This window comes from Cygnus atratus, chromosome 1 (genome assembly GCF_013377495.2).
Source record: "Cygnus atratus isolate AKBS03 ecotype Queensland, Australia chromosome 1, CAtr_DNAZoo_HiC_assembly, whole genome shotgun sequence".
Lineage (NCBI taxonomy): Eukaryota > Metazoa > Chordata > Aves > Anseriformes > Anatidae > Cygnus > Cygnus atratus.
The window spans coordinates 187,946,966-187,960,363 of record NC_066362.1 but is presented as its reverse complement, the minus strand read 5'-3'; the positions used below and the strand labels follow the sequence as shown (position 1 = coordinate 187,960,363).

The 13,398-nt window shown below is 37.6% G+C and overlaps 1 protein-coding gene across 1 annotated transcript in view; it reads right to left on the bottom strand.

Moving 5' to 3' along the window:
• The window catches only part of ATP8A2 (ATPase phospholipid transporting 8A2), a 290,456-nt gene that overhangs the window by 259,461 nt on the left and 17,597 nt on the right, over positions 1-13,398 (bottom strand). Inside the window, exons 7-14 of the mRNA XM_035542481.2 lie at positions 10,679-10,748; positions 8,336-8,463; positions 7,183-7,294; positions 6,223-6,388; positions 3,778-3,905; positions 2,625-2,702; positions 890-978; positions 84-128 (exon numbers count right to left, since the gene is read on the bottom strand). Of these exons, the coding sequence (XP_035398374.1) occupies positions 84-128; positions 890-978; positions 2,625-2,702; positions 3,778-3,905; positions 6,223-6,388; positions 7,183-7,294; positions 8,336-8,463; positions 10,679-10,748 (816 nt within the window). The remainder of the gene's footprint in view (positions 1-83; positions 129-889; positions 979-2,624; positions 2,703-3,777; positions 3,906-6,222; positions 6,389-7,182; positions 7,295-8,335; positions 8,464-10,678; positions 10,749-13,398) is intronic.

Below are 13,398 nucleotides of genomic sequence, written 5' to 3'. Positions count from 1 at the left end.
GGGATTCTTGCTGTTTCAAATTTGAAAGCAGTCTGTTTATATAGATCGTCTATACAAAATAAAATATCTTCGACTATATTTACCTAAAGTCTTCTGATGAACGTTCTCTTTCCAACTCTGGAAAGTGACTGAGGAGTAGGAGGAGGAAAAAAGAACATTTATTCCACTTTCCAAACTAGAAGTAGATAGAAGGCAGATCAATGAGTCATCTTACATACAAACACACACTGGAACCATGGGTTCAGCTGTTCAAATGCTTGAATCAGTTCTCTACCTTCTGAGGTATCTAACTTAGCTACTATGAAACTCAAAGGCTAATTGGAATGGAGATCTTAAGACTAGTCTTTTATAATTTAGCACAGACAAAAAAAATACAGTACTGGAGAGTCAAAAACCCAAGTGCTATGAAATACCGGTGTGACTGAAAGGGATCTTTTTGATAAAAACAGAACAAAAACAGTTGAAGTGTGCATTCCTCCTGTGCATGGAATATTCAACTCTTGCTTTTTTGACAACTACAATTACAGTTATATTGCTGTAGTGAAATCTTGGTTATCTGAGCAAGTCACAGAAGCACGACTGATGATTACTGTCTTTAGGCTTCACCTTCTTCCCTCTGGAAAGGGTCAGAAATTTAGTACTTCTGGTTTAGTTTAATTTACAATCAGACAAGTTAAGAAGCAAAAAAGATTTCTCTTCTCATGTAAAGTATTCTCCAGGTTTGCATTTCAGTTTTGGTTGCAGGACATGAAAATGAAAGCTTTAAACTGTGACCGTAAAATATGCTGCAACTTAAACTGAACAGAATGTTCTAATCCTGTTCTGATATCAAAGTATGTATCATCAACATGCACATACTTAGCTGTAGAGTTTCTAAAGGCATACCTACCCATATGTCACTCCAGCAATACTGCATTTCTTGAAGTTCATGATATTACACGTTAGAGTACCTGTTTTATCAGAAAACAGGTATTTTACCTGGAAGAAAAAAAGTCTAATTTTAACTTGCAAAGTAACAAAAACTGAAACAAGCAGAAAACACATGAAGTTTCAGAAAAATTCTGGAAGAGACATCAGACCCAGAAATATCATAGTATTGGCCAACGCAGGTTTATTACAGCTTGGTTTGTTGTACCAAAGCGAAACAAAAAAACAATCAGGAAAACAATAATGGCATTATTTCTTATTTATGTGTAAATGAATCAATGCCCAAGAAGTAGGTATCAATAGCCAAGGCTCCAGTGTATGGATGTACTGGCTTATGCTACTTGAACGTTCACTGAATCTTTCAGCTGTATTAACATTATACAGAAAGACTAAAATTGCAGTAAATAGTTTTTCATGTTCTTGAAGAACTGGTCGAGTTGAACACTGAAGAAATTCTGTTTTCTAAAGATCACCATGTGTTTTTCTCCCCTACACCCACAAACACTACTCTGCAAGGAATATCCTCAAATGGTATTTCACAGGCAAACATAAGCTTTTTCTGTTATCCATGAGCCAGTCCTGAAGTCAGAGATGCTGTGCATCATCAGCTGTGCAAGCCAGAAATCACAGTGGGTACCTAAAATCTGAGGAGCTTCGAGTTATTGATAATTCTGACATATACCAAAGTTTTAAAACACACCTGTTCAAGTAGTTCAGTTAATGAATCCAAAAATTCAGTCTACTTGCAAGGAATCAATGGTAAGCTATTTCTGAAAACATCTTAAGGGCCAACTTGATACGTTACACCATATCATATATTTAATTTCAGGCAAAAGGAAACCTTCAAATTACAGTAGTAACTTCACAACGAAGCAGTGCAAATACAAATCAGATTTTAACAGTCCTAAGGAAATGCCCCATCTAATTAAACAGCAAGGTTACTAATGGTTTTCCTGCCAAGCTGGAGACAATAATTATAAATTTGGCATGCATACATTGTCTCCAAGATGAAGCACATAGGAACTTCGAAGTTCATGTGGTTCAGTTACATACTTATGATTTTGGTGGTCAAAGAAAAAAGCTAGTATTTCTCAATGGTACTACAAAACTTCAATGGCACTACAAAACTTCAATGGCAAAGTTGTGTTTTGCAGTAGCCTTGTTTTGGGAAACCCTTCCATTTTGAAAACCTCACTTGCAGAATTGTGTAGTATTTGCAGTAAATATCTTACAACTACAAGTTAATGTACAATAATAATTACATGAGAAGAAAATAGAAACGCTTGTCAAGGAACACAATGTGAATTAAAATTAAAACTGCATCTTTTTTGACTTGCATTTCTTGTTAGGCAGTCAGAATCACGAAGAACTAAGAAAGGCTAAGGCTATTCTGGCCTGCTCTTCAGCCAAGCTTAGTCCTGCACATCTTGTTTTGGTACACAGAGTTCAATGACAAAGTCATATTAGAGCAAAGGCGGAAAAAAAAAAATCAGTCTCCAGGCTTATAATTGCTTTTATGACCTTGAATTTATCCTGTGATGTCTCATACCAGTAAGACCTGGACTAACGAAAGTAAAGAAGTTTTATTAACCTGAGCCACAGTGCAACAGAATACAGCGCAGTTCACAGCATTCATTCACACCTTCCATCTTTCCAAGTCACAGAACAACATTATACATACCAAAGACTTTTCTTACCTGCCCAAGTTCCTCATTAAGGTTTGAGGTTCTGGCCATTGCAGGTGTGTCTGTCTCAGGATAGTACATATCTATGTCCTGAAATGAGAGCAAAGTTAGACCCATGCTAAGAAAATTAAACACTGAAGTCTCCAGTCTTCTTATGTTCAGCTCCAACTTAGCTTGACTGACTTAACTCCATGGGTGGAAGTTCTGACAAAGAGCAACCAAGCCAATTAGCAGTGCTTTCTTTCCCAGGGGTACCTCCCTGCTGCATAAACAGGAGAAAAGTCTGACTCAAATAACGGTAGTTTGGTCTTTTCTTCATTGCACCCCTAGCTTAAGATTTAAATACAATGGGAAGAAGTTCTAACAGGCCACCCTAAATATAGGTCTTAAGTTACAGGAACAATACAATTTACTCCAACCCATGATTAAAGAGACGATTAGTGACTTAGTAAAATCAACTCTTAATTACTATATTTAATTGGAAGGGTAAACAAAATAGCTGCTATAAGCAGTTCAGAAAACACATACAAACTCGATCTTATATACTTGCATTTTAGAGGAACCTCTCTAACTTTACTGAAAGTCCATGAATTAACGCATACCAAGACCAGGAATGTTTCTCTTCCACTTGTTACAGTTGAGCTTAAGAGACATCACTGAAGTATTTTCAGTACATAAGCAAACAGAAACACTTTGAACTCAGAGCTTGCCTGAAGGGAGGTATCACCATTTTGTAACATAAGGCACCACCAACTCATCTGCTCAGAGAAACATCACGACTCGTACCATGGTGGACCTGACTACCAGCCTCAGGGTTTAAAAAAAACACAAATAAGTTTAGTCTTTCCTTCTGCTGTGGCCAAGAGAAGCTACAGGGTACCAAGGAGTTTTCAAAAGCTATTTACCAACCATGAATGAGTCTGCTGAATGACTTTTCCCATTTTGAAAGCCCAAAATATACAAAAGCAATTATTTGTACAGGAGAGCTTCCTACAACTACACCTTGCCATTTCTTAGTGAACATAGCACAAATTAGATCTTCTGAACTTCTCCCTGCCTTTCCCAGAAGTTGCATCGGGAACTCACCAAAATGTCTGGTAAAGACTTCAGGTTTTTAATGTAACTTTGCCAAAGTGATGTTAATACATCTAGTCTTGTTACTTACCCAATTTATAAAAAGAGCCTGAGTAAATTTGACAACTTCCAATGTCACCAGAAGACTGATTGGAATAAGGTTGTTGTACAAGATTATAAATGTCAGCAGATTGTATCCAAAGTTGACAGACAGCATTTCTGTGGACCAAAAGACATATGACATCATACAGATGGCAGAAATCTAACTGACACAGTATAGGGGCAACCATCTTGCTGCAGTTGGCCTGATATTATTTAGTAGCACTAAAATAACCACCAAGTGTGTTAAGGCTTACCAAAAGGGCCTTTTCAATATTGATTTCAATATTTTATTTATATATATATATATATATATATATATATATATATATATATATATATAAAAACACCCAAAGAACACATGCCTGGAGACACAGCATACCACGTCAGGTGAAGAAGAGCAAGATTGTTGAGGATACGTATTAGAGATCAGAACACTTGCTGAATATTTTTTGCTGAACAGATGGCAAGATGTGTGATGTTCCACACTATAACCCATATTTAGTGATTTATCCGATGTGTCAACTACCCCCAATTAAGAGCCACCAATATCACTAGTAACATAACTTCACCCTTCTGAAACAGTGAATTAAAAGCAGAGCAAAGAATAAATTTTGTTCTAAAAGTTGTCAGCATCAGCAAACTTGAGAAGTCACTCACACTACAGAAATAAGCAAACAAAATGACTTCAGACAGTGAGTGAACAAACTGAGGCATCCAGCTTAAGTAGAAGAGCTGTGAGTAACAGTCACAATATTGGTCCTAAAGGGAAGGGAAAGCGTTTATGAATAGCAAACATGAACAGAAGTGGTTCAGCAGAGACACAGGGCGGCATCTCCTGTCCACGGTGCCAACCACAGCCTCTTTACATACATGGTCTAAGTGCTTGCATTTGGCTCTGAAGCTTAGGGAACCACTTTAATCAGCAGAGCACCCAGTGCAATAGGGTCACAGCCCACAACTAAGGGGTTTTCAGTGTTACAAATGACTTGGGATGAAGGCAGTGGAGCAAACTAGGAGATAAAAGCCAAGGAGTTGTAGTTTGGACTCAGGAACCTCCAAGCATGAGCACACATGAATTCCGTATCTTTGCTCAGTTAACACAAAGAATAGAAGCACACCTGACCGGAAAATTCTCTTCCTAATACAGTCCTTACAGAAACCAGACATTTAAGAAAGATTCCAAGTCTCCCTATCTGCCTGAAGAAAGCATTTCCCACGGTTACTGAAGTGATGGAAATTGTGTGTTGAATTTATAGGGAAGCATCTATACAAACTACTGCCTCACACCTTATTAAAGGTTGCATCTGTTTCATATTAGTACAAGTTCAAGAGTTTGTTTCATTCATCTTTTCCTTCTGTCATTTGAAGGCACAAATTTAAATTTCCTCATTAAAAAGCAGGGTGGAGGATAGGGAATAAGCTTGGAGTCACTGATATTGCTACCAGAAGACATTACAGCTACCAAAATCAGAGTGAAGTACAAGGCACTTCCATGTTCTTCCTACAAAAGTTCTTTTCTCCCCCCATTACTATCATGATTGCATTTTGTTTTAAACTGCTGAAGATACCTTTTGCCATCTGTTTTTACCGTCACCACCCGAAAGACAATTTGCAGTGAGAACTGTTTTCAGATTTACATCTCAAGGTGTTTGTAACAATACATGTTATACCTGGATAATACAACCCCCAAGACAGAAGTCTAATGGGCAGCACTGTATTTCTTTGCTAGGCATTTGCATAAGGCCCATCTTTGAAATCTGAACTAATAAATTCAAGGAGTATGAATAAAAACAAATAAACCCTTTTAAGCATGCTAGCCAATCAATTTTGTCATTACTAACGACGGAAGTCAGAATCCAAAGCTACTCTGAAACACAGACTGAATACAAATATCACAAGATTTAGCATGCATTTCAGTTCTCTACAACAGATTAGCATATCTCATTGAAAAACAGGAAACAACACAGCTAGACAAGTCCTTTTCTTCTGTATACAAGCATGAAGTCCAAGTTAGTACCATCCATCTGATATCTGCTACCATTTAGTCATGTACATGATACGGACAGACATGATAGGCAAGGCAGTAGTACATGACCTACTCTAAAACCAAATTCTGTGGAAATGCAGATGCATGGTATCTCCACAGAGCTGAAACTTGAACAGCCAACACCATTCTTGACACTCTTATGATTCTTTCCTGCTCCCTGGGTGGCAAACCATTAACAGTTACCTAACCTTTCAAATGCTTTATTAACAGAAGCCTCACTGGCAAGTTAATTTATGCCACTCCATTCTAAAAAAAATTTAAAAAACAATAAGAAGAATTGCGTCATCAAAAGTTAGCAACAGTCTTTGTTTCTTATGTGTCTTTCTTTCTCCATTTCTTATTTTATACATTCAGGATACATTCCGAGCACACGGCCAGCACACTCACTGTTGGAGCCAAGGTACCAGACGACCTCGCCATGTGTTCTGTTCCATAATAAGGCACCTACAGAGCTCACAAGGGCCATGACCAGGAGAATACAGAACAAAACCAGGATCTGCACATTGGTTACTTTCTCCACATTTGATCTCTTCAGAGGTGCTTTGGTTGAATTCTGAAAAGCAGCAGAAAGAGTCTGGTAATGTCTTGAACAATATCAAGTAGCAAAAGCAAACTCATTCTTCATTTTAGAGTCCATTATAGAACTCATTGCTTCAACTCTATGTAGCTCAATATTGTATGCAAAGGCCAACAAGGTCCTAACAGTAGCCAATACTCCTAATGACTGCTAAATTGACAGAAGATTGGACAAGAGAAACATTCAGCTCTAAAGGTCTAGTACATATCTCCTTGCTGTACATGCCATTGATGGTCAAAGGTCAACAGCACATACATGTTTCTGGACTCTCCAAGCACTCCCCATCACAGAATCATTAAGGTTGGAAAAGCCCTCCAAGATCATCTGCTCCAACCATCCCCCTACCACCAATGTCACCCACTAAACCATGTCCCCAAGCACCACATCCAACCTTTCCTTGAACACCCCCAGGGACGGTGACTCATTAAGGCAATACAAACTGTAGTCTTACCCTAACTATCTCCAAGTGCTAAAATTGTAGGTAGTCTTTACTATCTCCTCCGTAGCTAAACCTCAGTTTTAAATGCTGTATAGCTAATGTTATAATATACAATACAGTTAGTTTTGCTGACACAATGAGGTGTTTTGAGACATGTACCTCCGTAAGTTTTTATGCACATACAAGTGCAATAGCATCCTTGTACTCCTCAAGATTTTATTTAAACAAATATGAGTCAAAACATTTCATGAATTCAAGTCTAAATACAGGCAGAATACAGGGAAGAACATTAGCTTCTAGAAGAACATGCTCCAATTCTTTAAAGGTATACCTGCATGAGTTTTGTATCATGTCCTGTATACACGACAATACCCAAGACCCATTGAGTGTTCCTCAGTTGTGCACCTCTTAGCAAGATCTGGTCTGGACCAACAGGAACTGGGCTGCAAAGCAAGAAGTATGCATCTCTCAATTCTGGACAATGCTTTCAGGAAACAGTTAGCCTTTCAGCGTTACTCCCCCCTCTTCAAAACTCTTCAAAATAAGAAAAAAAAAAGTATTTTAATGAACTTATATTGCCCACAATCTTACATTATCCATGCAACACACAGTTTTCACAGTTTTCAGCGCTGTTTTGAAACCCTAAGCACAGCAGAAGGTGGGTGATTCAAGGGAGCTGCTGTAATTGCCCAGAACTTGAGGCAGCTCTAAAGCCTACTCTGTGCTTCACTTTATTAGCCAAAGTCTCACATCCATTACAGAGAAGCATCACACTTGCAAACAGACAATCCATTCAAAGTACTCTATAACCTTACACATGTCATTTAAGAAACATTTTGGTAAAACTGCATTACCCATGAGATTTTTTCAAGCGACAAGCAAGTGATCTGACACTATTTTTGCATCTGTCACTATTCAGCTTACATGACCAAATGGTATACCTTTGGTGCAGGAAAACAAGTACAGCAAGACAAAACCTGTACGCTCCTGCTGACTCTTCAAGTCCTACTACTTATAGTATTGAATGTATATTCTCAGTTCTTTTCTTTCAGGAGTTGCAACAGATACAAGTCACACTGATAAGACTCCAGATTCTGTAATCTTTTTCCTGTATATACCTGAACTTGGTACAGCCTTTGGCTCCCGTTGGACCGTAAAGGGTTCCAGTTTCCTCTCCATGTCTCCTGTAGCAGGACACCCCTAAAAATATAACCATTTCCTCTGCTCTTTCTTAAGTGTCTCTTTAGGCTAAAAGAAGAGCTGATTCCAAAGAAGCCATGTCTCACTTAAAAAGCAGAAGACTTCACAGAAAGGCAGAACTATGTCATCTTAAACTGGCAGATGCTCTGACTCACAGATGATAATTGTTTGCCTTATGCCCACCCCACCCAAAACAGGCATATAATCAATGTTGGAGATGAAAAGCATGCAGGAACTATTTCTCCCAACCAAATGAGTTTATGGCTCTGTTTTCAAGGTGGTACCTTTGACCATCTAAGCGCAAGTTCCCAGTGAAGTCGTAGAGATGGCGGTTCGGCCCTTCGCATTCTATCCTTCCAGATACTTTCATCAGTTCTTCTCTTGACTGGAGACTAGCAGTTTGAGACAATCCCTGCACAGACCAATCCAAGTGAGGTTCTTGTCAAAAAATAATTAGAAAGCAAACTAGGGAAAAAAAAAGTAATTTCTTCCAATAATTCAGATATCAAATTTGCTTGACTGTGGGGTTTTCTCATTTTGTGTTTTTAGATGAGTATTCAACAACTTTCCTGCAAAACTTAACTATTATGGACATACGTGAGCCTGCTTATATAGGATTTTCTTAAATTCCTCTACCAAAAAGCCTACACAATCTCTGTGATGAAGAGGAAATTCACACCCACAAAGCATGATGTTCACGTGTGCAGAAGGAAGTAGGATACAAGCAGCACGAACAAGCTTGGCGTTTCTCTCAAAGTATAGCTAGCTCTGTTGATGTACTACTGCTGCTAAATATAGTCCCTCTTAAGTGTAGTCTCTCCTAGCTCACTACAGCCATTGTGCTCTGACGCTGCTCAAGGTTAATTACAAACCCACTACGCAACTATAACCTAACACATTGCCACTCCGTCTCAGACTGCACTCATAAAACTCTATTGCTTTTCATCTGATCACTTCCACTTGCTAAGAGTGATCCATTTTTAAGTTTCTCTTGCCAGAATTTGACTGCAGCACTGCAAGCCAGAACAAGGCTTTAAGAAGAAACCCTCCACAACCTTATTTTTGTATTTAAAGCACGTGTCCAGAAGCAAATAAAATCTGACAAGAACCCAAATCTGACCTATCGGGCTGACCCAGAACAGGAAATCACGTTTCCTCAAGTGTAGTAAACAAGCACTTGTACAGCTTTTTAAACTTTTTTTTTTTTTTAATATATTTCTACATACGTTTATGTATCAAAATCCTAATCCAAACTCATTTTTCGTATCTCTGGGAAAGAAGGCAAAGAGATTCTGAACTATTTCTAAACGCCATAATGAACATGGTTTTCTTCAACAAAACTAGAAATATCAAACTTAACTACTTACCACAAACAGGAAACAAGTTAACTGAAGCATAATAAAAGGTTCCTTTGAGCACTCCAGAGGGAGAAGCAACAGACTGGCACATTTAACAGCAGAAATTGTATCTCTGACCACAAGTACAAGCTTTTTTTTTTTTTTTTTTTTTGATAAATACAGCACTTTAGCATTTCAATTCTGCTTACTCTTTGGAAGCACTGTGTATCAACACAACTTCTTGCTGAAGTTCTTTATATTAAATTAGTAAGAAATGCCTGGGTTTCCCAGTAAGATTAGTATTACCAAATAGTTACTTGATAAAAAAACTCATCCATCAATGGCCACAATTAGCTTCATATTTCACTCTCAGAGTTTCAGAGCACTAGCGGTGTTACTCTCTGCTTTAGTCTAAAAGACTTTCACCATCTCTCCAAAAATGGAGAAAAGTCTAAAAAAGTTTAAACTCAAAAAAAAAAAAGCCATTATTGTATTCACAAAATCCTTTTACTGGAAAACTCCACCTTTGGGAAAAAATTATCATGGCTTAGGGAAAGCAAAAAGGCACCAATAGATAAAAGAAGACTCCATCACTACCTGAAAGTCCATTCCAAAAGCTATGTCAACAGATCTCATTTGGCAAGGGAGTAGAGAGCAGATACATAATATGTTCACAGTTTCTAGTTTGTAATGATAGCTCTGTAGCTTCTGCATCTCCAATAAATATGAATGCAAGAGCTGCAATTCATTCTCAGTACAAAACATCCACCAGAAAACCTATGCCAGGTTTCTCCCAGCTACAATGCCATATGCATCTAAGAATGGACACCTGAACACCTCAGGATTAGAGATGTGCTTGACTCAAAGAGACAAAGGAAAAAAACCTAAGTATTGGGAGTGTTTTACATACAGAAGTTACGGATATCATTAGCAAGCTGTAAGATTGGTAAAAGTACTCCCTGCACCTCAAGCAAAACACAGCCAAGGCCTGCTTGATTCCTCTTTGTAGGCTTGTGCTCCCCGCTTTCCTCTGGATTAGTTCCTTAGACTTGTAAATGAAACATTATTGCCTGGGTTTGTATCTGTCAGAAAAAAGGCTTACAGGAAACTGAAAAGAGATGCATTTTTTGTTGTCTTATATATATATATATATGTATATGTGTGTGTGTATATATATATATATTTATTTTTTTTTAAACAGTACTGGTATTGCTGTCATGCAAGCTACAGTCTGCCTTGCAACTAACACTAGTACCTAGAGGAAAAACAGCAAAGTTCACTTTGTTTTACCTGTCGTATTTTAAGATTCGTCTCCCCATCGAGATTAGCTGTTTCAATATAGCACATGGCTTGAGGTTCACTGTAAGGAGCACAACAAGATTGTCAATACTGAAAATTAATTACTTTTTATATACTACTTTTGCAGTGAAGTGGTCCATGATACATGTCTTCAATGCACTGCAGAAGAGAAAAATCAATACTGGTGGCACAGAACCATTAAAGAACCAGGTAAAAGCACATATTTTTCAGAAATGCCTCTGAATATGAATGCTCTAATGCATGAAATTATACAGAAAGACAGGTCTAAATCAGGTTATAAAGAATTTTACAAATCACGATTAACTTAGATGCCTGAAAAAAATATTTTACACTGTAGTCCGTAATATTGCTTCAGATTGCAAGAGCTATGGATAAATGAAATACTAAATAATGAGGAGTGTAAGAAGTGGAAACGCAACGGGATGAAGATGGTAGTGCCCTATACTATTGAGTTTTGTCTGTGAACCATGCACACTAAAGGTTGTAGCCACAGGACCACCTTAAAGTTGAGAAACTTCTGGAAGTACACCTGAAGTCACTGCTAAGCAGTGTTTATTTCCCCCCCTCTTTTAAAAAATCAGAAAAGGTATGGTAAGATCAAGGACTGTGATCTGCATCTTCTAGAGATATTTCTTCCCTTACCAAAAGTGGCAAAAAGTCTTTCTCATAGTTGTGCAGATTTGCTGTTAGTCGAGGTCTTACCTATATCTAAAGTCAAAAATCTCTACGTAGAACAACATTACCTTATTATAGGTGCTACCTAACACCAAATATTTCCTGACATACTACTTAAGATTTAAAACCTCTGTATGGCACCACCAAAACTGTTTTTACCACTGTCTTTTTAGGCTGTTAGGGAACACCAGTTTCATACCAGGACCCAAATCATGTGCTCCTTCAGCATATCACTATTCATACTCTTGAGATGTTGCTATTTGCTTTCCAAAATAACCAATTACAGCAAACATAATTAGCAGAAGCATCAGCAACAAAAGGCTTCTTAGAAAAAGTTTTGTTAAGAAATGGACAGGTACATATATAACAGTAAGTAGCTAGATTTTTCTCTTCATTGATAGTTTCTTCAAGAAGAAAGGTGCAGAGACTGTCTTTTACCTCCTCCTATATGACCAGCCTGAACCCAAACCCAAGAAAGTTATCTGAAAGTTCAATTCGATTCCAATTGCACCCATTAGAAATAGTTTATCCACTACAACTAAAGTGGTTAACCCATGAGGGAGAACTCTCACAAGGCAATTACTTGCATTTCCACAGAAATGTAGAAGTGTTTCCATACAAAGCTTTATTTGGATTCAAATCACTTTATTTCTGCTTCACGTAAACTTATTCTGTATGTGAACTTCTTTGATGTCACCCTTCTTCTATGAAGCAAAAAGAGAATCAAGATAACAAACAATCATCTATTTCAACTCTAACATTCAGTTCAGACAGAAAGTCAACACACACAAGCAAGAAACTCCCACCCATTCAGAGCATGCAATGCCTTCTGGTGAACTGAGGACACTTAACACTGTCGTTTAAAAGAATCATGGAAACAAAACCAATTGTATAGCAGAACTGCCATAGAAATTGCTATTTATTTCAAGCAAAGCATCTCCTAAAATCAAAATACTTTGGGTTTAATTCTTCACTTATATGATTAGCAATAATAACAGGTTAGTAGAATAATATAGAACAAAAAGCTGACCCATGCAAGTTAAGGTATAAATCAGAAAGATGTGGGTTTTGTGTTTTTTGTTTTGTATAATAAATTAAAGAAGTTCTAGCAGAACAAGTATTTCTCAATACTGAAACAAAGTTATGTCTAATTAACATGTAGCCTAATTAACTGCATGTGAAGGTTGACAACTGTTTATTATAAAAAGTGGTTTTGTTTTTATAAATACAACACTGTAAACCATGGAATGAAGATACCTAATGAATGAAGATTTCTACTTGGGAAAAAAAAGCGAGAACAAAAACTGCACTAGTGTCTCTTGTTCAAATCTCTCTTGCCTGTGTGCTTAGTGGTGTTGATTTGACCCCTTAAGCTGTCCAACAAAATAAAGAAGATAATGCAGCAGTTGAATACCATCCCAAATGCTTCCATGAATCACCAACCAGCCTTCATTTTTCACCATATCTGTTTAAAGTAAGTTGTCCCATATCCCACAAAGGGAAAAGGGCAGTACTCATTTTGCTGTTGCTACCACACTAGGGATGATGCAACACATGTAATGCCCAAAGACAACAAGCATATGAATGAAGCCCAAAACCTATTCTGCTGGCTAGTTATTTAGATGCCAGCTGGACTCGGTTTTTGAAATTATTGAATAACTTTAGAAGAAATTTCTCGAGGGGCGAGAAAATATGCTGGAAATTCAATGGAATTAACTGGAAGAAAACTGAAATTTCCTTGATTAAATGGAGGGGTCCTCAGAAGGCCATAGAACAATTACCTGCATCAAGCTTGTGCAACAGATCTTCCATCTTCCAAACTCAGTGATACACTTGGTGTATTACAAGTATGTAATACTACCAAGTCTTTAAGAAGAACCTATCAGCAATGATAAGGGAAGTAATTGCCTAGTAAAGCATGTTTTGACATTGTTGAAGTTTGATTTTAGATGTGGAGAAGAGTAGTGTCATCTGATGTCTGTTTTTATTACTAGCAAATACAGAGTTTAGAGCCC